The sequence below is a fragment of the Rhinatrema bivittatum genome, chromosome 15, assembly GCF_901001135.1.
Source record: "Rhinatrema bivittatum chromosome 15, aRhiBiv1.1, whole genome shotgun sequence".
NCBI lineage: Eukaryota > Metazoa > Chordata > Amphibia > Gymnophiona > Rhinatrematidae > Rhinatrema > Rhinatrema bivittatum.
In genome coordinates, this window is record NC_042629.1 from 33,298,329 (window position 1) to 33,325,988 (window position 27,660).

The window sequence follows — 27,660 nt, forward strand, 5'->3', positions numbered from 1 at the left end:
AGGTTTGGCCTCTGTTGGAAACAGGATGCTGGGCTTGATGGACCCTTGGTCTGATCCAGCATGGCAATTTATGTTCATAAAGTCTGTCACATATAGTAAATCAAAAGAGCAAGGGCATGACACAATATAAATAATGCAATTCAAACTAAATATAATAGAAGATCTTAAAAAATACCACTTCTTAGAGAGAGGATGATCAAAATATGTTAATGTGGCTACATTTTGCATACACAATACCCACCACAAGGATGATGTCCAGTCACACTATTTAAAACATGATACTGAGTGTATAGGAGTATAGAATAATGCCAAAAAATTATTTGTTGCATGCTTAAAGGCAAGCCAAGGAGGTTTACAAAACTCCAGATAACATTGAAGAATGGACCAATGAGTCCTAATATGTGTGAATGCTCCTTTACGGTAAGCTGAACACTGGATTTTTAAATATAATTGCCTCAAGAAGTCTAAACCTTTATTTGTATAAATTTAAAATTTCAATAAAGAAAAACCTTTGCACAATAACACTGAGCGAGACAAATTCAAATCAGTATATATCTTATATATATAATCTATCTAAAGTGATCCACTAAAAAAAGGGGAGGGGGGAAAAAAAAAAAATCAGAAAATGAGGAGAAATGAAACAAGTCTATATTAAATACAACAAACTATATTAATACAAACAGCGTGGATATATATCACCCCAAATTAACAATTTGGATAGGACCCTAAGAAATCTCTGGGTTAGAAACAGAATCTGCTACTCTAGTACTCAAAAATTCCCATAAATGATTAGGAGCAAAGAAGATAAATGTATCAACATCCAGTTTAACAACACATTTAGAAGGATACCTTAAAAGAAACATTGCACCAAGAGCTAGAACCTCCAGACACAGTGCCAAAAACCCTTATGTCGATCCTGTGTTGTCCTGGCTAAGTCTGAAAAGCTCCTGATGATGCCTCCCAAAAAGAAACCTTTAAATTTGGAAAATAAGACTTCATTATAAAAGCAACATCTCGCTCATGGAAAAAAAATAAACTAAACATTTTAGACCTTTCAGTCACTTCGATATTAGAGTTTTCCAAATACATAGATAAATTCATAACATCAACATTGGATTGAGGATGAACTTCCAGATTAGGATTTGGCTTGAAAGGAAGAAACAGAACTTTATCAATGGAAGGAAGAGCATCATCCTCACTCTAAGAGGTATTTTTTAAGATCTTCTATTATATTTAGTTTGAGTTGTTTTATAATATCTAAGCGTTAAACGAGGCATTTCACCCATTACTTTGGTTGGTGAAGTTTAGAAATCTCAAATTTAAATGCCTAGCTTGATTTTCCAAATGTTTCATCCTTCTGGAAAGAAAAGTATGCTCACAAATTATAGTAGCATTTGCAGCTTTAATATCCTTAACGTCTCTCCCCAGGGATTGTAGAGTCTGAGTGTTCCTGCAGAATTTTTTTGTGGTCACAAGAAACCCTATCCAATTTCTGAAAGGCAGCCTCAACCCATGAGAAATGAGCATCAAGGGAATGAGAAAGATTCACGATCAAATCCCAGAGAGAATCTAGAGTAACCACTGCTGGCTTGACAATCAATGGGGAAGCCCAAGGAGCAGAGTGCTCACCTTTCCAAAACAGTTCCAACCTCCAGCAAATCCTCCATGGTAGGCACACCACTCCCGGCAGCACTGTCCTACTCTACAGGAAGTTGAGGACATCGAAACGGAGACTAGCTTAACCACTCTTGAGCTAAGCCACCGCAACACCCTCCGAACAGGGAACCACAGTGAGGTCAGAGGGTGCCCTTGCTGTGTCAGTGTTCCTCTGGGCTAGTACAGGCAACAGAGGTCGCAAATTCTGTGATGGTCCACTGATCTCACTCTCCCCTTCCTTTTGTATGGCATATTCCAAGACAAAAATGAGAAGAAACCAAGTAAGTGGAGAGTAACAGAATACGTAAATGCTCACACCGCCATCTTGAATTCCTTTAAGTCTAAACCTTTAAGAATAGTTGGGGGATCTCTGATATGGGGTTTTAATTCATGTTCGTACGCCGCTTGAATTTGTTGAGCAGTTTTTACTCAATTTCTTGTAGATATCTTTTTGTTTGTTGTGAATATAATTATGTTTTGACATATGATTGGGTGAAGATAAATATGTAATGATTTAAAAAGTCCATTCTTAGTGTTGTAATTAAATGCTTGGAAGCCTGCTGTAATTTGTTGTTCATATTTTTTTTCTTTCGTTACAATTATGCTTTCTCAAGCATATGATTGGTTGATTGCACAATCATGTGATGATGTAAAGGTTTGGTTTTTTTAGAACCATGACTGGTTTCTTGTTTAATGAGTAGTATGGTCTGTAGCTGGTTGTGGGATATGTATATTTCTTTGAAAATTTCATGCTGAGCTCTATGGAGTTGCTGTCCTTTTGTGATGTCATTAGTTTGTACCTATATAAGCAGGGGGATGGACATTTCAAAAGTAGGCCCAGACCACCACACGCTCCCTTTCGCCACCCAAATCCGCCGCGAGTACACCTGTGCAATTGGCACTGACCCACCGGGGTCAGGGTGCCCGGCCTCTGAGCGGCCTTTCTGGCAAGAGAGCACGCCCTGCAACCACGGCTTAGCAGAGACGCCAATGCCTGCCCACCGCAAGAGACCACCCCCAATGGAACTGACATAACTCCGAAGGAACGACCTACCTGGATTCAAAAGTAGGCCCAGACCGCTGGCGTCGCATGCCTAAGGAGCGCACCCAAGGAGCCTGCCTGTGGCGCGCCCCTTAGCGTCGACCTATTTCCATACCTCTCACTGTTCTCCACTCCCCAGCATACCCCTAGATATACAATCCATCTACCCCTTCCTGCTCTCCCTCTATTCATCTTCATATACATATATCAAGCATTATTCAAACAACCATTGCACAACACAATTCAAGTAAGAGACCGATAGTAAGACTCAATTCTTCATTCCCCACATCAATCCCTAACTGCACCCACAATCACTCCTCCCTCAATCCCTAGCCACTCACTCAAACATGCTGTCCCATACAATCCCTATCCTCAAAACTAATATCCCAAACACTCTAGACCCTACACCCCATACCACTACGCCCAACACAAATTTCTACTACCCATCATGCTAACCCCTCTCACACAACTCTTCAGCCTCACTGCAATCACCCTTTTCCTCTTCAATGCTCAATCCATTATCAAGAAAATTCCCATACTACACGACATGCTGATAGACGACAAACCTGACATATGCGCCATAACAGAGACATGGCTGAAAGAAACAGACATCGTTATACTGAATCAACTCCCAAAGCACGATTACGACATCTTCCCCATCCCGAGACCCAAAAAGAAAGGAGGAGGCCTCCTACTCACCGCAAGAAAGGAACTGAAACTAATGCAGCAAACCATTAGCTCTATCCCTAAATTTGAAAATCGGACTTTTCAAATCTCCCCAACTACAAATTTGCTTAGTATATACCCCCCCCCCCCCCCCCCCAGGTCTCCTTGACTCAAACTCATCCCCACTGATTGAATTTATAGCCAAAAATATATCTATGAACACACCTGCCATTATCCTAGGGGATTTCAATTTAAGTGTTGATACCATTCCCCTCCCCATGCGAGGCGTTCCTGACATCTCTCCAAGCAATGGGATTTAACCAAATAATAAACAGTCCCACACACAGAGCAGGGCACACTTTAGATCTCATATTCACAAACAAACAATCTCATAAATCTGATATTCCCTCTTGCACTCCCAATTTCCTGGTCAGATCAATCCCTCAAAGCAAACCTTTCTATCTCTAAAACACCCAACACTGATACAAACACGAAATACAACACTATTCACTTTAGAAAACATAGAAACATAGAAATGACAGCAGAAGAAGACCAAATGGCCCATCCAGTCTGCCCAGCAAGCTTTTGCACTTTTTTTCTCTCACATACTTATCTGTTTCTCTTGGCTCTTAGTAACCTTTTTTTTTATTCTATTTCCCTTCCACCCCCGCCATTAATGTAGAGAGCAGTGTTGGACCTGCATCTAAGTGAAATAGCTTAATTTAGTTAGGGGTATTAACCACTGCAATAAGCAAGCTACACCCATGCTTATCTGTTTATTCTGACTATGTAATTCAGTCCTTGTTGATTGTTGCCTAAATATAGATCCACCTTTCTTCATTCCCCCCTGCCGCTGAAGCAGAGAGCCATGCTGGCTATGCATTGAAAGTGAAGTATCAGTCTTGCTCCCTGCAGTTGAAGCAGAGGGCTATGCTGGATATGCGTGAAGTATGAAACTTCCTCCCCTGCCGTTGAAGCAGAGAGCTATGCTGGCTTTGCATTGAAAGTGAAAACCCTGCCCAAGGGATGACCTCATCACAGCCATCACAAATGACATCAGCAAACTGGATCTAACTGACTCAGAATTCTGCACTCTCATCCTGGAACCAATTCACTAATAAACTTTGCTGACAAACTATGCCCATTACAATCCAAGAAAATTAACCACTCACCCAACCCCAAGAATCCCTGGTATACCACAGAATTAAAGACACTGAAACGTAACCTTAGAAGATTAGAAAAGAAGTGGCTTAAAGACCCATCCTCTGCACAACTCACCAAACACAAACACGCTCTGCACATATACCGTGAAAACATTCTAAAAAACAAAACGAGATTTCCACGCCTAACGCATACACGAATTCCACTTCAACCCCAAAGCACTATTTGACTACGTAGCCAACCTAACCAAAACCTCCCCCAACCTATTCCTGACGAAGAAGCTGCAAACAAATGCCAGGACTTAGCCCAATTCTTCCATGATAAAATAGCAAAAATCATGACAATTTCACACAACCTCATCATCATCATCACCAACCACACCCAAGGCCCACATAATAGCATCACAAGCCACCCTGGACTCCTTTGAGAACACCACTCCCTCTGAAATTGAATCATGTCTTAAAAAAAAAAAAGGCCATCCTCATACCCATACAACCCTATACCCACCAAACTCCTCTTCTTTAGCCCCAACACTATATTCCAACCATTAGCTCAAATTATAAATAGATCTCTCACCCTGGGACAAGTCCCCTCGGCTTTAAAGCAAGCAGAGATCAAACCTATTCTTAAGAAACCCACGCTAAGCCCAAATGAACCTACAAACTACCGCCCAATATCCAACCTACCATTCATATCAAAAGTTATGGAAAAAATAGTTAACCTCCAGCTAACTGAATACCTATAATGCAACAGTATCCCATCCAATTCACAATATGGTTTCTGTAAGTTTTTCAACACTGAAACCCTCCTCATATCACTATCCGTCCACCTACTCAAAGGATTAGATAAAGGCCACTCATTCATACTCGCACTTCTAGACATATCATCGGCCTTCGACACCATAAATCACAATGTATTACTCAATCTGCTATTTGAAATTGGTATCTCAGGGACTCCCCTCCGCTGGTTCACTTCATACCTAAAAAACAGACAATATAAAGTCAGAATAGGTAACCAAGATTCCAAGGCATTCAACCTACTACAAGGAGTCCCCCAAGGCTCCTCTCTATCTTCCACCCTTTTCAACATTTACCCTCTGCAACCTCCTCTCTGATCTTGGTCTCACACACTACATTTACGCAGATGACATACAAATCGTCATCCCAATCAAAGACTCCCTACCTAAAGCCATCAAAACATGGGAGACCTCACTTGCTGTCATCAGCAATTTCCTCTCTAGTCTCAACCTTCTACTCAACACCGCAAAAACAGAAATCTTGATAACACCTCCACACAACACTCCCCTAAACTTAATTCCAACATCACAATGCGCAAGGAATCATCATAGACAATCAACTCAACCACAAAAGATTCATTAACACCCTAAAGGAATGCTACTTCAAGCTGCAAACCCTAAAAAAAAAAAAACTTAAACCACTCTTACATTTCAATGATTTCCGGACAATATTACAATCTACAATATTCACTAAAATAGACTACTGCAACTCTCTACTCCTTGGCCTTCCAAAATACACCATCTCCCCCCTCCAAATGCTACAGAACGCAGTCGCACACATCCTCACCAACACGCGCAAGAACGAACACATAATCCCCATCCTCAAAGAACTACACTGACTACCTATCCAAAAGCGCATACATTACAAAACCCTCACAATAATACACAAATCCCTACATAACCCAGATATGAACTGGCTGCATAACTCCCTCACCTTCCCCAACACAAACAGACCCACCCGTTCACGCTACCTAGCAACCCTAAACATTCCCACACCCAAACTTACCCACTACAATGCCACTAAAGAGCGCGCTCTATCCATTGTGGCCCCTAACTCTGGAACTCTATGATCGCTGACATACGCAAGAACACTGCCTGCACAAATTTAAACAAAAACTAAAAACTTGGCTCTTCACACAAGCATATTACACTGCATCCTTTACCACCCCGACTCCCTGCCCACTCAATCACCTACGCCTCCCCTCACTTATCTTAACACATCATCACACAGTAGCTCACCTCACGGAGAGTACTAAACCTCCCGCAAATATGACCTTCTCTCCATACCTGAGTTTATTCTACTGATAATGGCACAGTCCACACACCCAACTATATTGTAGAGATTACTTACCTGATAATATCATTTTCCTTAGTGTATGCAGATGGACTCAAAACAAGTGGGTATAGTGTGCTCGTGCTAGCAGTTGGAGACGGATCTGACGTCAGCACGGGGTACATATACCCCCACAGGAAGTGCAGCAATTCAGTAATCTTCCTTGCAAAAGCTTTATGGATATATGTGTGACTGACCGATCGATTATGGGGCGGATTTTAAACCCCCTGCTCGCGTAAATCCGGCCAGATTTATGCGAGCAGGGCCCTCCCGTGCCGGCGCGCCTATTTTGCATAGGCCGCCGGCACGCGCAGAGCCCCGGGACTCGCGTAAGTCCCGGGGTTTTTGAAAAGGGGCGTGTTGGGGGTGGGGCCTAATGATGCGGTGTTTCGGGGGCTGGGCCGGGGGCGTGGCGCCGGCCCGGGGGCGTGGTCGAGGCCTCCGGACCAGCCCCCGGGTCGGATGACGGCGCGCCAGCAGTCCGCTGGCACGCGTAGATTTACGTCTGCTTCTAGCAGGCGTAAATCACGAAATAAAGGTAAGGGGGGGTTTAGATAGGGCCGGGGGAGGGAGGGGAAGGAGAGGGCAGGCGAAAAGAAAGTTCCCTCCGAGTCCGCTCCGATTTCGGAGTGGCCTCTGAGGGAACGGAGGCAGGCTGCGCGGCTCGGCGCACGCAGGCTGCCCAAAATTGGCAGCCTTGCGCGCGCCGATCCAGGATTTTATAAGATTCGCGCGGCTATGCACGTATCTTATAAAATCCAGCGTACTTTTGTTGGCGCCTGGTGCGCCAACAAAAGTACGCGATCGCGTATTGTTTAAAGATCTACCTCTAAATGAACAGGATTACCCTGACCGATTGATAGTAGCTGGAGACCGCCAGTGTTCTCAACCGGAAGGCGTCGACACCCGGCAGGGTGGATGCCCTATATATGAAAACATGGCTTACCGTGAGTCTGTGAATCCCCATGTATACCGGCAGCCGGGCGGGATGCTGAGTCCATCTGCATACACTAAGGAAAACGAGATTATCAGGTAAGAAAGAACCATGCCTATCTACTTTCAGAAAAAGGCTTAAGACTTGGCTATTTAAGCAAGCCTTCCCAGATCCCAATTGAAGGATAGCAACATCTTATAAGAGACTTCACAATATAATGTAAATAATTAATCCTAACTGCTCGGTTATCTTACTCTAATTCTCTCCCCAGTTATATGTTCCTTGTTGTAATGTAACTTTAAGATCTCTTTGCACTTGTTTATGTTCCGTTTTTTGTTCACACCCCCTTGTTATATGTAAACCGGCATGATGTGGTTTCTAATCACGAATGCCGGTATAGAAAAACTCTAAATAAATAATAAATAAATAAGTAATCTCTACATTTCCTAGCGTGTAGCAGATGGACTCAAAACAAGTGGGATGTACAAAAGCTACTCCCGGACTGGGTGGGAGGCTGCCCGAGGTCCGTTTAGGATTGCCCTCGCAAATGCTGTGTCCTCCCTGGCCTGGACGTCCAGACGGTAGAATCTGAAGAAGGTATGGAGGGAGGACCACGTTGCCGCTTTACATATCTCTGCTGGCGACAGCATCCTAGTTTCTGCCCAGGAGGCTGCCTGCGCTCTGGTAGAGTGAGCCTTGACCCTTAGAGGTGGTGGTTTTCCCGCTTCTACGTAAGCCGCCTTGATAACTTCTTTGATCCAGCGGGCGATGGTGCCCGTGAGGCCGCTTCCCCTTGCTTCTTCCCGCTGTGAAGGACGAACAGGTGGTCCGTCTTTCGTACTGCTTCTGACATTTCCAGGTATCTGGACAGCAGCCTGCCGATGTCGAGATGGCGCAGTATTTAACCTTCTTCTGACTTCTTCAAACCTTCCGTGGTTGGCAAGGATATGGTTTGGTTGAGGTGGAAGTGTGAGACTACTTTGGGTAAGAAGGAAGGAACTGTGCGAAGATGGATAGCCTCTGGAGTGATTCTGAGAAACTGATCACGGCAGGACAGCGCTTGTAGCTCTGAGATGCGGCATGCTGAGCATACGGCCAGCAGGAACACCATCTTCACGGTTAACAAACGGAGGGACAGGCCTCGAAGGGGTCTGAAGGCGGGTCCCACTAGAAATTCCAAAACTAGGTTGAGGTTCCACAGGGGCACTGGCCACTTCAGTGGCGGGCGAATGTGTTTGACTCCTTTCAGGAAACGTGAAACGTCTGGGTGTGTGGCAATGCTGTTGCCGTCACTCCTGGGACCATAGCAGGATAGCGCTGCCACCTGAACCTTGATGGAATTGAGGGACAGACCCTTCTGGAGTACATCTTGCAGGAAAACCAAAATGATAGGGATTTTAGTGGCATGTGGATTGGTGCTGTGAACGTCGCACCAGGCTTCAAATACTCTCCAGATCCTTATATATGTTAGTGATGTGGAGAACTTGCGTGCTCGGAGGAGTGTATCTATTACCGGCCCCGAGTATCCCCTTTTCTTCAGTCTAGCCCTCTCAATGGCCAGACCGTAAGAGAGAATTGAGCTGGATCCTCGTGGTGGATGGGACCTTGCCGCAGCAGGTCCCTGTGTGGAGGCAGGGGTAGTGGATTCCCTGCCAGCAGTCTTCTCATGTCTAGGTACCAGGGTCTTCTTGGCCAGTCCGGAGCACTAGAAGAACTAGGCCTCTGTGCCGCTGAATCTTGTGTATAATGGCGCCCAGCAGGGGCCATGGAGGAAAAGCATATAGCAGGATCCCCTGAGGCCATGGCTGTACTAGAGCGTCAATCCCGTGGGAGAGAGGATCTCGTCTGCGACTGAAGTATCTGGGTACTTGAGCGTTGGACCTGTCCATTAGTAGATCCATGGCCGGAGTCCCCCACTGATCCACAATCATCTGGAAAGCTGTGGGCGACAGCTGCCATTCCCCCAGGTTTAGGCTTTCTCTGCTGAGGAAGTCTGCCGTGGTGTTGTCCTTCCCGGCGATGTGGACAGCGGAGAAGTACTGGAGATTCGCCTCCACCCAAGCCATCAGGGGGGTTATTTCTAAGGATACCTGTCGGCTTCTGGTTCCGCCCTGTCGGTTGATGTATGCCACAGTGCATGTGAAGAGTGAGCATGGGAGTGAGAAACCTGGGGGTGTGTGTGAGACACAACATGGGAGTGAGAAGCCTGTATATCTGAAAGAGAACATGGGAGTGGGAAGCCTGTGTGTGTATGCATGAGAGAGATCAGGTGACTGGTGTGCATGTGTGTGAGAGAGAAAGTGATTATGGGAATGAGAAGCCTGTGCATGTGGAGAGAACAAGCATGGGAGTGAGAGATTGGTGAGTGTGTGTGTGTATGACAGAGAAAGTGATTATGAGAGTGAGAAGCCCATATATGTAAGTAGAACATGGGAGTGGGAGGCCTGTGTGTGTGTATGGCATGAGAGAAACTGTTCAGGAAGGTGACTGGTGTGTGTGTCAAAGACTGGGAGATGATTGGTGTGTGAAAGACAGAAACTGGTCATGGGGGCATGCATGACTGGTATGGTGTGTGTATGAGAGACATGGGCCCTAAGGAAGAGGACCATGAGTATAGAGCTTAGCCACTACTGCTGCTTCTGGTATGTGCTGCGGCCTGCATGAAAGGAGTAGGAGAGCTGCTGGAGGGAGTAAGTAAAGGTGGCTTTTTAAGTTTATTTTTCTTGATTGACTGCCATTTTAATTATTTAATATTATGTGATGAGTCTGCTTTTTTGAAATATTTTATTGGGGTTTGGAGAAGTTTTAATAGTTTTATGAGTTTTTAATTGCTGGATGTTATTCTGTTTATAGCCGTTTTGAAACATTTATTCTGCTTATTAGTATAGTTTTACAATTATTTCTGTGTGGGGATCTATAGCGGCTTGCTAGTTCTGTTTTCCTAATAAGAGGTGTATTTATTTATTTATTTATTTATTTATTTTTTGTTATACCGAGTTTCATGATAGGCATCACATCAACCCGGTTTACAAATAACAAGGAGTGTAAAGCATAACGTAACGTAAAAAACAATATTTTCAATAAGAACCTTGAACTTTAAATACAGTGAATAAGAAAAAGGGAGAGGGAAAGTTACAAAAAACAAGGAAAATAAGCTTGGGATGGAAGGGGAGAAATTGAACCGCACAATATTTACATTTCAGCCTATTTGTTTTTATTTATTTATAGGGTTTATATACCGGAGGTTCCTGTATAAAATACATATCACCCCGGTTTACAAGAAACAAGAACTATCGCTTCATTTAGCGGTTTACATTGAACATAAACATTGAACATATTAAATTAATGAATTAGTATATATTGCTGACAGTTAATAAATAATACCTAATAAATAGGGCCTGATTTAATATTTGTAGTGTTGCCTTTTTATATCAATGTGAGGATTAGTTTATATGCATTACTACAGATCCTGGGAGTATGTTAGGTCGGTTCTGTGTCTGTTACTGAGATGAGATATTTTACTAGCATGTAAGCATTTGTATCAGTCTTATTTGTTGTGTTTTCTCAAGAGGACATGCATTGGTGGTAAACTGCTGTCTTTTCATAAGTAGGGCTGTTGAGCCTGGAAGTAGAAGAAGGAGTTTGAATTGCTGTTACTGAGATAACACCAGAACCAGAATATCTTTTTTTGTAGGGTGAGTTGTATGGGGAATGTCATAATTCTGCTTTACATCCATTATTGTGGGTCAGGGGGGTTCCCTTGGATGCAAACTGTACTTTTACATCTAGTCACATGTTCAGTGTGTCACACATGTGAGAACCATCTATCAGGTGTGTCCCGGCCAAAAAAGGGTTGAGAACCACTGCTCTAGGGTATACTTGTTTAGATCTTTAAGTCTGTCCCCATATGCTTTAGAACGAAGACAACTGACCATTTTAGTAGCCACCCTCCAGAGTGACTCCATCCTGTGCCCCCAGGCACGTGCCCTTCTGGACTTTCAGTGGCCACATCAGACACCCTCTCCAGGCATTGAATTCCAAAAATTGCATTATCCTGTTTTAGCAGCGATTCCATTAGTTTGCTCACCAAGGTCACACTAACCGTGTGCCTGTAGTTCTCATCCTCCTCCTTACTTCCTCTTATGAATAGGAACCACATTCACCCTTTTCCAGTCCTCTGGAACTACTCCAGACTCTAAAGAAGCATTCAAAATGTCAGCCTGGGGAACTGCCAGGACATCTCTAAGTTCCGTTAGCACCCTCAGATGTATCCCATCCAGCCCCTTTGCTTATCTACTTTTTTTTTTTTAGTTAGCTCCTCCAACACACTGTTCTGAAAATGGATTGAGATTTACCTCATTTCCAATCTTATTTGGTCCTGCTCCAGGAGGGTGAAAGCCAAAAAACTGTCAGTTTCCAAGAATAAAAACAGGAGTGTGTATGGAAAAAATTGTTTCATGTCATCATGTCATTTTGTTTCTCATTCATGTCATGTTTTGTTTCATGAGGTCTGCCACTTGTGTTATCTTTGCAGTTTCACAAAAGTCAATAGGGGAGGCAAAGCATCCTCCCCCCCCCCTTCACGCTGTACATTCTCTCAATCCCAGCACACAACAGAGAAAACCAGCCAGGAGTAGTCCTTGTAGACTGTCTGTGTTTGAGGCTATAAAAAGAAAAAAAGGCAAGATAGGACCTAACTCCTTCCCCCCTTTCCATCCCCTTCTCTTGACCCCCCCCCCCCCTCCACCAGCTGGCTTAATTTAAAAGAAAAAAAAATTTGGATTGCTTCTACCCACCTCCCCCTCAGAACCTTCTTACTACAATTTACTTTTTCTTTACAGGCCGAGAGCAATACTAGGTCACTCCTGCTGGTGCTGGCAGACCAAGACCCAGGAAATATTTCTTCACGGACAGGGTGGTGGTAGAGTTGCCAATTTTATGATGACTTTAAAGCTGAATTAGCTTCAATAAAGAGAGTCTCAGCCACGGTACATTATTCAGGAAATAATTTCCACTTACCACTGAATAACCAAAACTCAAGAAAAAAGAGATTTACCGTGGGCTCAGGTAGGATAAGACCTGTAACCCACAGACACCCATTATTGAAAGCTGTGCAACCCACAACTCTATCCCACCACTCACACAGGCCATTAAGGAACTTTAAAAGTATTTCAGTGGGCTCTGGTAGAATAAGACCTGTGTTCCGTAGACACACACTGTATCAAGTGCAACAAGTACAAAATGCCTTCTCTGAATTAAATTCTGAAGAAGTCCTTGAGAAAAAGATTGAAATGTTATCGGAAAAGAGAGAAAAAACCCAATGCATACAGAAATTCCAAATCAGAAACCAAAGGAAAAAGCTCACAGTGATGGATGATTCTGTCAGAGGCATTAATATCTTCCCTTGCACAAATGCAAAGAGAAAAGTGGATAACAAACCTCAACTAAATAGGTCACAAAAGGAGTCCAGGAACAGCAGTAACCTGAGCAAAGAAAGCTGGAAAGCTATGAGCACAAATGCTCATAGTTTGGGTAATAAAATCCCAGAGCTGCAAGCCCTAATGGTGGAGGCGGACTTGGACATTGTTGCTGTCACGGAAACATGGTTTACGGAATATCATGACTGGGATACGGCAATACCAGGCTATAACTTGTTAAGGAAGGACAGAGAGGATAGGAAAGGGGGAGGAGTGGCTCTATATGTCAGAAACAATATCCAAGCATCTGAGCTGCAAGGAAGATGGGGCAAAGAAGAAGCACTATGGGCAGACTTAAAAAAAGATGGGGCATCCATTTTTATTGGAGTGGTTTACAGGCCTCCAAACCAAAAGGAAGAGCTGGACAGAGATCTGATTGAAGACATCCACAGGATAGCAAAGAAAGGAGAAGTGGTGATCGTTGGAGACTTTAATATGCCAGATGTAGACTGGAGAATCCCATCTGCAGAATCTAAAAATAGTAGAGAAATAGTAGATGCCCTGCAAGTAGCTTTATTCAAACAAATGGTAATGGAACCCACGAGAGAAGGAGCTATACTCGACTTAGTGCTCACTAATGGAGATAATGTCTCAGACGTCCAGGTGGGTGCCCACCTCAGCACCAGTGATCATCAAACGGTATGGTTTAATATCACAAAAAGGACACGGAAAAGAAGCACAAAAACCCAAGTTTTGATGTTCAAAAACACAGACTTTGATTGAAATGGGGAAGTACCTGGAGGAAGAACTAAAAGGCTGGGAAAACGAGAGAGATGTGGATCAACAGTGGACCAATCTAAAAGGAGCAATCACCAAGGCAACTAATCTATATGTTAGAAAAGTAAAGAAAAGCAAAAGAAAAATGAAACCTATCTGGTTCTCAAAGGAGGTGGCTGACAAAATAAAGGCTAAAAGAACAGCATTCAAGAAATATAAAAGATCCCAAAAGGAGGAACACAAAGAAGAATATCTGGTAGAACTGAGGGAGACGAAGAAATTAATCAAGATGGCAAAAAGTCAAGCGGAAGAGAGGATTGCCAAAGAGGTAAAGAGTGGTAACAAAACATTTTTCAGATATATCAGTGAAAAGAGAAAAGTTCAAAATGGTATAGTGAAATTGAAAGGTGGAAAGGATCAATGCGTGGAGAGAGACGAAGAAATGGCAGAAATATTAAATGAATACTTCAGTTCTGTGTTCACTAAAGAGGACCCTGGAGAAGGACCGACACTAGTTAACAAGAAACTGGAGGGGAATGGAGTAGATGTAACTCCATTTACAGTAGAAAATGTATGGGAAGAGCTGGTGAAACTGAAAGTGGACAAAGCCATGGGGCCTGATGAAGTTCATCCCAGAATACTGAGGGAGCTCAGAGATGTGCTGGCAGGTCCGCTGTGTGACCTATTCAATAGATCCCTAGAAACGGGAGTGGTGCCGAATGATTGGAGGAGAGCGGTGGTGGTCCCGCTTCAAAAGAGTGGGAACAGAGAAGAGGCTGGTAACTACAGACCGGTTAGCCTCACTTCAGTGGTGGGAAAAGTAATGGAGTCACTGTTGAAAGAGAGAATAGTGAACTATCTACAGTCGGGAGAATTGCTGGACCAGAGGCAGCATGGATTCACCATTGGAAGATCCTGTCAGACAAATCTGATTGACTTTTTTGACTGGGTAACCAAGGAATTGGATCGAGGAAGAGCACTCGATGTCATCTACTTGGATTTCAGCAAAGCTTTTGACACTGTCCCGCACAGGAGACTGGTGAATAAAATGAGAAGCTTAGGAGTGAGTGCCGAGGTGGTGGCCTGGATTGCAAACTGGTTGACGGACAGAAGACAATGTGTGATGGTAAATGGAACTCTCTCTGAAGAGAGAGCGGTTTTAAGCGGTGTACCGCAGGGATCGGTGTTGGGACCGGTCCTTTTCAATATCTTTGTGAGCGACAATGCGGAAGGGATAGAAGGTAAGGTATGTCTTTTTGCGGATGACACTAAGATCTGCAACAGAGTGGACACGCCGGAAGGAGTGGAGAGAATGAGACGGGATTTAAGGAAGATGGAAGAGTGGTCGAAGACATGGCAGCTGACATTCAATGCCAAGAAGTGCAAAGTCATGCATATGGGGAGTGGAAATCCAAATGAACTGTATTCGATGGGGGGAGAAAGGCTGATGTGCACGGAGCAGGAGAGAGACCTTGGGGTGATGGTGTCTAATGATCTGAAGTCGGCGAAACAATGTGACAAGGCGATAGCTAAAGCCAGAAGAATGCTGGGCTGCATAGAGAGAGGAATATCTAGTAAGAAAAGGGAAGTGATTATCCCCTTGTACAGGTCCTTGGTGAGACCTCACCTGGAGTATTGTGTTCAGTTCTGGAGACCGTATCTCCGAAGAGACAGAGACAAGATGGAGGCGGTCCAGAGAAGGGTGACCAAAAAGGTGGAAGGTCTTCATCAAATGACTTATGAGGAGAGATTGAAGAATCTAAATATGTACACCCTGGAGGAAAGGAGGAGCAGAGGTGATATGATACAGACTTTCAGATACTTGAAAGGTTTTAATGATCCAATGACAACGACAAACCTTTTCCATAGGAAAAAAATCAGCAGAACCAGGGGTCACGATTTGAAGCTCCAGGGAGGAAGATTCAGAACCAATGTCAGGAAGTATTTCTTCACGGAGAGGGTGGTGGATGCCTGGAATGCCCTTCCGAAGGAAGTGGTGAAGACCAGAACTGTGAAGGACTTCAAAGGGGCGTGGGATAAACACTGTGGATCCATAAAATCAAGAGGCCGTCAATAAAGAGTGGGTGGCTCGCCAGAATGACGGCTACTGCCTGGAGATAATACCCTTATTCAATAAACATACACATGGTTACTGTGACTCCAACATCATTCTAAGCTACAACAGCAAGAGGAAATGTGGAAAAAAGGATTCGCACTCACAAAGTGGGGAGTAGCTGGCTTGTTACGGCGGTTACTACCCCAAACCAAATAAGCCTGATACTTCACTTTCAATGCATATCCAGCATAGCTCTCTGCTTCAACGGCAGGGGAGAAGAAAAACTGATACTTCACGCATAGCTCTCTGCTTCAACGGCAGGGGAGAAGAAAAAAGGATTCGCACTCACAAAGCGGGGAGTAGCTGGCTTGTTACGGCGGTTACTACCCCAAACCAAATAAGCCTGATACTTCACTTTCAATGCATATCCTGCTTCAACGGCAGGGGAGAAGAAAAAACTGATACTTCACACATATCCAGCATAGCTCTCTGCTTCAACGGCAGGGGAGAAGAAAAACTGATACTACACGCATATCCAGCATAGCTCCCTGCTTCAACAGCAGGGGAGAAGAAAAACAACCAATAAGGGCTGAATAACACAGTCTGGGTAAAACAAATAAACATGGGTGTAGCTTGCTTATTGCGGCGGTTACTACCCCTACTACCCCTAACTAATCAAGCTTGATATTTCACTTGGTTGCAGCTCCATCACTGCTCTCTACATTAATGGTGGGGGTGGAAGAGAAATAGAACCAAAGAGCAAAGAGAAACAGATAAGTATGAGAAAAAAATGTGAAGCTTGCTGGGCAGACTGGATGGGCCGTTTGGTCTTCTTCTGCCGTCATTTCTATGTTTCTATGTTTAAACCTTCAAAATTTCCGAACTCAGGGGCTAAACTACTGTTTTGTAAAAAAATTTTAGGCCTCTGATTAAATTGTGGATTGAAGTCTATGTAAGCGACACAAAATAAATGTGTACAACACTTACTAAAGTGCACACTGTACTGTGCAATTGCACTGAAGGACTGGATACTAACCTACAGGTGGGAGGCTAAAATCATGATACTTCCAAGCCCTTTAGCTCTCCCTCTTCTGTACAGTACCCCAAAGGTTTGTACAGTCCAAAAAAAAAAAAATCAGGACAGTTGGCAGCCCTAAGTGGTAGAAGCATGGAATGCCCTCCTGGAAGAGGTGATGAAGGCAAGAAGGATCCTGGAATTCAAAAGGGCTTGGGATAAGTACAGAGGACCCCTAGTGGCTAAAGGATGGAACTTAGGAATGGCAGTTAGCCTTCACGGAGCGGCAGTTACTACCCATAGGAAAATAAATAAATAAAAACAATAAAATAAATACTCGCTGGACAAACCAGATGGACCACGTAGGCCTTTTTCTGCCATGATTTACTCTATAGAAGAAAATATTTTTAAAGCATACCTCTGACAGAACAGGAGTGACCAGGGGTCGCTCTTGGCACACGAAAGAAATGAAAAATATGGTAAGAGGGTTTGGGAAAGAAGAGGGAGAGGGAGGGATCAGAGGGGAGGCCTCGAAGGTTCCCCCACCCTACCCCCTCCCCTCAGACAGGGCCCAACTTTGTTTGGTTTTGGCTTTTCCTTTCATGTTCTTTGTTTTTAAAAATGTTGTTTCAGTATTTTCATTTTAAATAAGCAAAACAAAAAACAAAATGTCTGCATGCATCCCTGCTAGTGATGTCCTTAATGCCATTCATTACATCTCATTGCACTGCACTGTAAGCCCGCACACAGTAGTATTTTACACTTGATTCTTGCTCATGAGGTTTCATTTACATTCTAAATATATTGCAAATAGAGACACCAACTCTGTAGGTGCAATAGATGCTTGTCAACCCCCAATGTTGAGCAAATGCCTTCATTAATACCAGGGAGAGGTAGCCCCAGTCATTTTGAAAAGTTGTCTCCTGTGGCTTGAAACACACACAACAGTACATCAGTAAATGTTCATAGGCACAGCAGTGCTTTACTATAGTTAAAACCAGAACATAAATCAGGATGAGCAGGCCAGAGGTTTCTGGACAACAGCCTCACTAACTTTGCAAATTACAAACTTTCTAACAAGACATAGAAGTGGACCTGGGTATTTGATTCAGTTGCTGACTTGAAAGAATCAAAAAGAGGAAGATAAAAGGGAATGAAATGGCCCCTACCAGCAAAGGCAGTGGAAGCCAGCATTGGGGCTCAGCACAGATAAGGAGAGCAATGGTGGGAGAAAGGTTGAGGGTTCAGGTGGAAAACCAGGGGGCAACTGAGGGAACCAGTGTTGGTTTGCATTTGGGAATTTCTGCTCATCTACCCAAAGAATGGTAGAAAATCAGAGAGAGAGAGACTGGATGAGCTAATTGTCTTTATCTGGTGTCATTTACTTGAGACAGAAGGGTGTTGTTGACTGCACCACCTCTGAGCCCAGTGGCTGCCACAATGTTATTTGGATAACATGCATCAATAGGTTATTTACAATCTTGAAACATGGAACATAATTATTTGATTGACATATTACTGTCCACAATACCCTGGACTGCAGACAGAACGTGGGCCAATTCTTCCACGTTCAGGGAAGATAACATTTGAATTTGACCCTTGACCACCTGAAGCTCAGTTAAAATAGCTCCCTGGGTGACAAAATCTTAAGTACCACTGCATTTGGCTGAGCGATGATGGCAATGTTATGTGCCAGCAGCAGCAGGATACCGGGAATGTCCTGGTGTCGGGTGCCGCTGAAGTTCCAGGGAAAGTCCTGGAGCCAGCCTTGTGGAATAGCCGGGGGTCTTTTTGTGGACTTTTCCAGCCACTCTGGAAGGTTCTTAAGATGCTTCTGGTGCCCGGTGGCTGCAGTTCTATCTCCAGCAGGAAGTTTGTTTAGGAGCGAGACTGCCGAAGCAAGGCTGGAATCGGAGATGAGCTGGGAAGGCTGGATATAAAAGGAAACAGGCCTCCCCGCCCCCCTCCTCCCCGGGCTTCAGCTCACTCCCCTTCACTGGCGCTGAAATGCTGCCCTGACCCGGGCGACTGCTGTGGGCCGAAAGGGAAACCCTGAAAACCGTACGCGCACTGCCTGGCCTCCTGCACCATTTCTCCCGTTAAATTAAACAGCTAAGAATACTTAAAATGCATCCTCAGGACTTCACAATTCAGCACAAGCTGCTGCTTTTTTTTTTTTTTTTTTTTATGCCTGCCAGACCAAACCCCAGAAGTGGTCGGTTACACCCCCCCTCCAAACCCCAGAGCGGGGGAAGGCACGAGGATTTTCTGCTTGGAGATTATTTTGGGAACTTTACCTCTCTTCGCACGCCTCACGCAACGGGTTTTTATATTTCGAGTTACCAGCTTCTCAAGGAAGTCCCAACATGCAATAAATCGTTTTATTCATGTACATATGCAAGTTAAAAGAAAAGGCAAATGAACAAGAGAAACTGCAGCTTAGTGAGATTAAAAGGTAAAAATCAACTCTTACCGCTGTGGACCCGGCAACAGTGGCTACGAACACTTTGATGACCATATTGACTCACAGAAAAATGTGTCTTAAAACGTGTTTACGAAAGCGAGTGGGTAAAGAGCAGTGCCAGACACCGAGCCCCAAAGGTGGCCCCTGTAAACATCAGCCTCCCAGGCTCTCCCTTTCAGCCATGCATTTTCAGACTCCCTTCCCTGGCTCTTAAGGTATTTTGGGAACCGTCAGCCGAAGAGGCGATTGGTTCCCGACCGCATCTAGAGCAGTCAGGTCCGCACATGCCCCTAATCAGCTTAGGTTGACCGAGAAGAGTCCGTAAAAGGCCAGGGAGACTGCAATACCAATCAGAAGACTCCGGGAACCTGTTGTAGCGGGGAGGGGAGGGAGGAGGGGTAGTTTGGTTGTTTGTTTTTTTGTTCATGTAGCTTTATTAGACACTGTACGATGTGCACCCCCCCCCCCCCCTCCACACACACATACACATACACAATAAATCAGTCGACAGAAAATAAATGGGAGGATACCTGCTAAGTTTGGTATTTTTCTCACAGGGCGACCCCCCCCCCCCCCTACCCCGCTGAGTGCAAAATCCCATCTAGCAGCAGTAGCTATGTCTAACCACGCTTCCTCGGTTCTTTCAGACTTGGGGCTGTCAGCTGAAGACGTGGTCCTCAGGTGGTGACTGACTGTCAGGGGGCATGCTCCCTATCTGTGATAATGAGGGCAACTGCCTAATCTGATACAGGACTGGAAATAACAGACTGCACTACAAGGGTTAGTTCCAAACCGATGTGCTTTTATTGTACACAAACTGTTTATTCCTGTGGAGGCAACTCGTGTAAAGTTAAAACTCTCAGCTTTCAGACAGAGCAGTTGAACTTTTTATTTAACAAAAGTTTCATACCTGTAACAGATGTTCTCCAAGGACAGCAGGATAATCAGCCACACAAGTGAGTGACATCGCACAGCACTGACACAGATGGTCTCCCAGAGAATCCCGGAAAAGCCTGGAATTCCCACTGCAGATGCTCAGTCTTGTATGGAAGCTTAAAATACCATCTCCTTAAGGGGAAGAAGGTAAGAACATGTGGCTGATTATTTTGCTGTCCTCTGAGAACACCTGTTACATTTAAACAACTTTGTTTTCTCCTAGGACAGCCAGGATGAATCAGCCACCCAAGTGGGAATTCCCAGCTAAGAGTCATCTTCCAGCAATGAGGAGGAACAATAACGATGATATTGTGAACAGGCAGGATAACATGTTTGCGTTAGGGTTGCCAACTGGCTCCAGATTTTCAGGACAGCTTGATCCAATCCTGGATTTACTCACCTGCATGCAGTTATTTATAGTCTTGCTTTTCTTAGGGAATGCAATAGGGAAAAGTCCCAACATACAATGGGGTAAAACCAAGACTGGATCAACCTGTCTTGAAATCTGGAGTCAGTTTGGAAAACCCCTTTTTGTTTTAACCCTTTATTTTAATATCAAAGGCAACCCCAATAAGAAAAATTAGTCCTAGAGGGGATGGAATTTAGCTCTGTCCCTCAAAGAGAAGCTGGAGGCAGGGCTGGTGCAAGGGGATTTGGCGCCCTAGACACCTTCAGCCTTGTGCCGCCCCCCATGCTGCCACCAGCCCGCCCCCGGTCACAGCCCCGACTCTAGGGGCAGGGACCACTTGCCACCACTCCCCCAACCTCCCCCTCCACCCCAAAAAACCTCACAAAACACCTGGTCCAGCGGGGAGCCCGGGAGCGATCTGCCACTCCCGGGTCATCGGCTGCCACTAACCAAAATGGCACCGGTGACCTTCAGCCCCTACCATGTGACAGGGGCTACCGGTGCCATTGGTTGGTCCCTGTCACATGGTAGGGGCTAAAGGCCACAGGCACCATTTTGGTTAGTGGCAGCCAAGGCCCCGGGAGCGGCAGATCACTCCTGAGTCCTCCGCTGGACCATCAGGGGGGCGTCGGGAGGATGGCATGATGGGGGGGGGAGAAGCAGGGTGAGGCTGGGGCTGGGCAGAATTTTGAAGGGGCACTTTTTGCCCTTTCAAAATTCTGCCGCCTGAAGTGGCCGAGAGCAGCGGTGGCGCCCCCTAAGTCTCGGCACCTTAGGCACAGGCCTAGCTCGCCTAGTGGTTCCTCTGGCCCTGGGTGGAGGACAGGCTGCCCACATAAAATCTACTCTCATGGCAGGAGTCAGTGCCTAAAAAGTAATGGGCTATAAATGCGTGAACTGAATTCCACATCTGTGTTGCAAATCTCCTCAGTGGAGATTGATCTTAGAAGGGCCACCAAAGCAGCCATGGCTCTAATGTTATGAGCCATAACCTACCATTGTGAAGTTTGCACCAGGTAGAAGGCGACAGCTGTGCTGCAGTTCAAAGCACATGGGGCTTGTTCACGTATCTGAATATGTGACCTGGGGAAAAATATTGGTAGGATGGTGGGCTGATTAAGGTGGAAGTCCATCTTAGGCAGAAAGTTAGAATAAGTATAAGTATGTAACTGTGGGTACTGTGAACATTTTCAAAATTTGTGGGCTGGCTTTAGTAATCTCATGATGCATGCATGCTAGGTAGGAGAGTGGTCACAGAGGTTTGTATTAGGCAGACTAGAGGTATGGTTTTGTTGGGTGGCCAGATCGCCTAATTCTCCCCCCCCCACACTAGTTTTTACTGAAGGATGGGGCTAACTGCTGCAAAGAACTAACCCCCCAACCTGGAGTAGGGGGGGGGGGGGGAAACAGGGATGATTTGTGCTATGGAGGACCTCTTCCCCTATTCCCTGCAGGCAGGGGTCAGCACAGCAACATCACCTTAGAGATGTTACATATTTGGCATTATGTGGAAAAAAAGCCCCAAAAAACAAACATTGCTGACCCCTCTGGCCTACAGTGAACATTTTTCCCTGTAATGTGTGTACCCAACAGCTGTCTTAGGGACCTAGACACAGCTTAGCACAGCATATAGCCATTTAAATATTTAGGTTACAGTATTATAGACATTTTAAAATAGTGCTGTCTTTAATTTGATGCTGAAAATTAATCCTCTGAATTACAATATAGTAAACAGTCCATGCCACAGCCCTCAAACAGTAACAACCCTACTATGAAAAAGCAACACTCAAAATATTACACCAAGCCCTAAAAACACCAATACACCACCTATTTGTAAATTAGAAAAAAGAAAGTTGCTATCGATCCTTACAAAGAAACTACACCTCACTTCAGTCACACATGCAGAACACAGACAAACCCCCGCCAAACACAGAATAAAGAGATCATAAAGTATAAATAGAAACATGCAGACAAAAAAAAAAATAAACTGGAAACCACAACAAGCCAGATTCTATGCAGTGCAAACAAGTCATTTTCACCAAAAAGAGTGCCCTTTGTAGTATCACGGCTCTAGGCAATTTCTCTGCTTGTTTCCCTCCACCCCCTCGCTGATTCTTTGCTCTGAGATACTTTTAACAAAATGAAAACCACACAAAATAGGACCTAATTGAGACCTTCCTATGAAATAATGGTCTTTAACTGCTCACTCAAACACAGTTTATGAGATTAAATATTTCATCCCAAAACCACTAAAATGAAAATAGCCCAATTTTTTATAATCATTGGTCTCCTAAATATTTTTTATGGAACTGTTTTCTCTGCGTATAAAACCATTGCTTTCAAAAAGAAGAGCCACAGACACTTATCTTTCAGATGTTGTTTTAAAAGTCCTTGTTCTGCCAAACAAAGAGCCCGACATGACTTGTGTTTCGATATCCTCCTCCTTCAGGGGCTCTCTCATGTGGCGAACAATTCAGCAAATTTTCACTAGGAAAACTATTAACACCATGAATATTGAAAAAAACAAAGACACAAAAGTAATATCTCTATTTAAAAAAAAAAAAAACCTAAGTGTCTAGGTTGTGAAGTCCAATACTTTTCACCATAATTTCCTTAAGTTCCCAACCAATGAGCAACCAAAATAAAAAAAAAAATGTTTCTGGGTCTCCTTTCATTATACTGTCTGGTGCTATGATCAACTATGACTTGGGTGTACACTATCTAAAGGAAAGAGCGAGCAATAAAAGTTGTGGGCACTTGGAATTTCTTTAGTGATCACCAGATGTCAGCAGTGCTCCATCAAGAACAGGCTTGTAGCTGAATAAAATCCTGGGGTTATGGTGTTAGTCCACTTGGCTATGTAGAAATAAAGATGAGTAAACAAGTGATAGGTGAAATTAATTTGTAATTAGCTTTTGAGAACTCTGCTCCCTCCCTCCCAAAATAGTAGTGTGGATTTGTAGTAGCAGAAAACAGAAGAGCCACTGAAAAGACAAAAACAATCAGTAACAAGCAAGCCCATTAGTGTCAGGTCTCTTCTGGCCCGTAGTCTCCAGACGCCGCCTCTGGTTATGCTGAATACTCAACACTGAACAGAATTGCTTTTCTTTTGAAAGCTCTGCAGAGCAGGAGGTCAATATTCAAAGCCTTTGTGTGTGTGTGACAAAAAAAGCAAGCTTTGAATATTTCCCCCCGCGGAGCACATACATTTTTGTGTGTACAGAATTTACCTGCACATAAAGGGGCATCAATGAAGGTGTTCTGGGGGCAGAGATTAACTTACTCACAGGCCGATACAGTAAAGCGCGCTCAGCTGAGTGCACTGTTTTATGCGCATCCACTGCCTCTCATACAATAAGAGATTTTGCGCATCCAAAACGCGCATCCAAACCACCCCCAAAACTAATAGCGCTTATCGCATGCAAATGCACGTTGATGAGGCTATTAGTCATTTGCCCCAGATACAGAAAAAAAAATGTGTGCCCAATCCACATGTTTTATGCTTAGAAAAAGTGTACAGAAAAGCAGAAAATACTGCTTTTCTGTACATCCTCTGACGTAATATCATGGCAATATTAAGTCAGAGGAACCAAAAGGTTAAAAACATTTTTTTTTTAAGTGTGCCAGTGGGTCAAGTTAGGAAAACGGACGCTCAGTTTTACGAGCATCCGTTTTCCTAACCCGAGGCTGTGCACAGGTTAGGAAAATGGATGGTCCCAGGAAACACAACAGAAGCCAATCCAATATGGCAAAGTAGCAACCAGAAGTAGAAGATCGGTAAAAGCCAAAGATTCTTTATCATCACAGTATGTAGAAAATAGTAAGGCCCGACTCTGGCCGAGTTTCGCTCTTGTGACCGAGCTGCTTCAGGGGCTACTTAAGTGCACTTAAACGTGGGTAAAACCTATTGACAATTCAATAGCACTCTGTATATTATAGCAATTTTGAAAAGCCTGTCAATAGGTTTTATCCATGTTAAGCGCACTTAAGTAGCCCCTGAAGCAGCTCGGTCGTAAGAGCAAAACTCGGCCAGAGTCGAGCCTTACTATTTTCTACATAGTGTGATAATAAAGAATCTTTGGCTTTTACCAATCTTTTACTTCTGGTTGCAGGTTAGGAAAACGGACACTCATTAAATTGAGCGGCCATTTTCCAAACCCGCTGACAGTCACCTCTCCTGGGCTTTCGCTGCTAAGGGTGCACTATTGTCCCTAGCGCCTCCTTTTTAGCACGACCCCTCATTTAAATACAGTATCGCGCCCAGGAGAGGTGGCTGGGCACGCATTTGGAAAGTGGGACCTTAACACTGAGTGCCCGTTTTCCACACGTCTTTATTGTGTCGACTTGCTAGTGAGTATACATAGTCAGCACTGTCTGGGTAAAGTTGCGTGCATAAGTCCAGTCTGAAAAGAAAATCATAATCCTAACTTTATCCAGATAAAGTTGTGTGTGTAATTTATCCAAATATATTCAGTGGGAAACTTATGTGTGTAATTTCCCCCTGAATATTGGGGACAAGTTATGCACGTAATTTTCTCCAGAAAAATTTGCCGCTCACTACATCACTAAATATTGACCTCTGGGAAGGTAATTTCACCACTGTGCGGCTAGGGGTGAAGTCTGTGTGCAACTTTTACGTGTAGACTTTACCCTGCATTTTCAAAGTGAATTTATGTGTGTGAGGTTTGCTTTGAAAATTGCTGCATAAGAGGGCTGAGACGTGCACAGACTTATCCGCACAGAAGTTACACCTACTCTGTCGAGAGCATAACCTATGCAGGTGTCCTTATGTGCCAGGACAGATTTATGCAGAGGCAACACAGGCAAGAACCTAGGACACCAGAAAACTGGGACTCTCCCTGCTGCATTTTTTTTTTATTCCTGGAATGGTAGGCTGATTAAGGTGCTCCTGCCCCCCGATTACAGGCGCCATAATCTTAAATCCAACCCTGCTCTCGTGTGCACTTTTTAAAATACCAAAGCATGAACGGAAGTCTCAGTTCTGCTCCCTGGAACACATCTCCCCAGTGCGTGTGGAAGGACGCATGAAATCAGATTTTGCATGTCCTCTTCCGCACATGAAACCCAGGGCTATTTTACAGCAGCCATTTTCCTACATTAAACCATGTTTTATGCACATAAATAAATAGCTTTGAAAATCAGACCCTGCTTGTGCAGGGTTTTCACAAGAAACAACTCTTAAACCTTTTCCTAGCTCAGCTATGGGGCAAACATTCTGCAACCAAGCTGTCTTCAAGTTTCAGATAGAAATTCCCTAGTAAACTAGACCACCTGTGACAAAAGATCACAATCAAAATAGTTTTCTTTTCTTTCCCTTTAGGAGACTGCTCCTGCTGGCCTGAATACTTGCCTGTATCTCAGAAAACGCCAAGGAATGCCCTGCTCCTCTCTTCCTACCTTCTTCTTTCATAACCATGTCCTTGCTTTCTTTCCCACTCCTATATTACAGTGTAAAAACACACCACCACTAAAACTAAAAAATACAAGCATGTTTTAAAACTATTTTCATAATGTAATATAACATGAACATTAATATTCAAAAAAACACATATTTTTGCTCATGTGCAGCAGAATTGGCACAGAAATTTGGAGAGCCAACAGTGCCTAGGGGTGGCAGAAACCTAAATTTGTCACTACTTCACCACTGATATGACAGAAATGCCCACCTCCTTTAAGTGAGCATTTTCATTGGTTCTTAGACCTATCCATCAATTGGAAAGAATTCTTAAACCGTTTATCTAAGAAGACTGTTGATTGGTGGATCATTGTCAGTTGATTTTTTTTTTTTAACCAATCAGGCCTCGAGTTTGATCCCTTGTGAAGTTCGTGCAGATACAGTAACATCCTTTTCACCTTCTTTGAAGAGCAGAAAGTCATCCCTGGAGGTGCTGCAGAGCTCCCACAGAGGCAATAACAGCAGGAACGTGAGGTGGGAAAAACATAGGAAAGGTTTGTTTGGTGTACAGAAGCAAAAAAGCTGACAGTGGAAGAGTTAAGCACTCGAAAGAAAAGAAGCAACTTTGTTTTGTATTTAAAATTAATTTTGAGGACAAACCCACAACTGGGATAGGGGGTTGCAGCTGCAGAACCACCCAGTCTTCTTTACTCAGCTCCAGTCCTCCTCCTCCTTCAGTCAATATCTCCACAGCCTCATTCACCCCTCCCCCCCAAACACACAGGGGTAAGAAGAGGGGATAAGAATGCCCCACACACACACACACCCCAGCTACATTACGACCCTTCCCCTCACATACCAGCTACATTACTACCCTCCCTCCCCCCCCCACAACACACACACACAAGAGAGTTACAAAGCAGATAGTGGAGGGGAGGCAAAGAGGGAGGGGAGGAAAAGGGAAGGGAAGGGAGAGGATAAAGTAGGGGAAGGAGGAAAGTAATGCAGTCATCCCCCACACCCCTCTCACATCATTCCACACCACTACTTACTCCCAACAATATCACACCCACACCGACTACCCCACCCTACCTATACCACCATCTCCCACACCCAGCTGCCTCCACAAAGATGGCCCTCTCCCCACATTCACACACACAAGGATGAGGAGAGGAAGAAAGAGTTCCCGCAGCCATATATATCTCTCCCCCTCAACATAGGAGTGAGAAAACAGGGCAAAGTAAAAATTGCAAAGGGCAAAGTAAAAATTGCAAAGGGGAAAGAGTGCTCCTAGCCATACACTCATGCACATTCCACTCACCTTGCCATATCCCCCCCCCCCCCACACCATCTACACCCCTCTTCCGGACCTCCACTCCCACTGGTGGGTTTGGTGAGAGTAATGGGCTCTTAAAAATAAATATATATATATATATATATATATATATATATATATATATCCCCAGTAGCAGAGGCAGCTCAAGGCGATCTGCTCCCTGAAGAAAGGGGTAAGATGGTGCTTCCAACCCCCACCTCAAAGGTATGGTGCAGGTCAAATCATTGAGAGAACCAAAGGGGAGAA

General features: G+C 44.3%; 2 protein-coding genes across 6 annotated transcripts in view; one reads left to right on the top strand and one right to left on the bottom strand.

Moving 5' to 3' along the window:
• LOC115076616 (SH3 domain-binding glutamic acid-rich-like protein) overlaps positions 1-19,606 on the bottom strand; it is a 91,138-nt gene extending 71,532 nt beyond the window's left edge. The window contains exon 1 of the mRNA XM_029578260.1: positions 19,327-19,606. Coding sequence (XP_029434120.1) covers positions 19,327-19,371 — 45 coding nt within the window. The 5' untranslated portion in view covers positions 19,372-19,606. The remainder of the gene's footprint in view (positions 1-19,326) is intronic.
• LCA5L (lebercilin LCA5 like) overlaps positions 19,076-27,660 on the top strand; it is a 71,404-nt gene continuing 62,819 nt past the window's right edge. For 2 of the 5 annotated variants that reach the window (XM_029578256.1, XM_029578257.1), the window contains exons 1-4: positions 19,076-19,308; positions 19,965-20,097; positions 20,237-20,400; positions 26,482-26,612. The gene's annotated coding sequence lies outside the window, so the exon portion shown is untranslated. Of the gene's footprint in view, positions 19,309-19,949; positions 20,098-20,236; positions 20,401-26,481; positions 26,633-27,660 lie in introns of those variants that run through there. The other 3 variants (XM_029578258.1, XM_029578254.1, XM_029578255.1) reach the window with 3 other exon arrangements.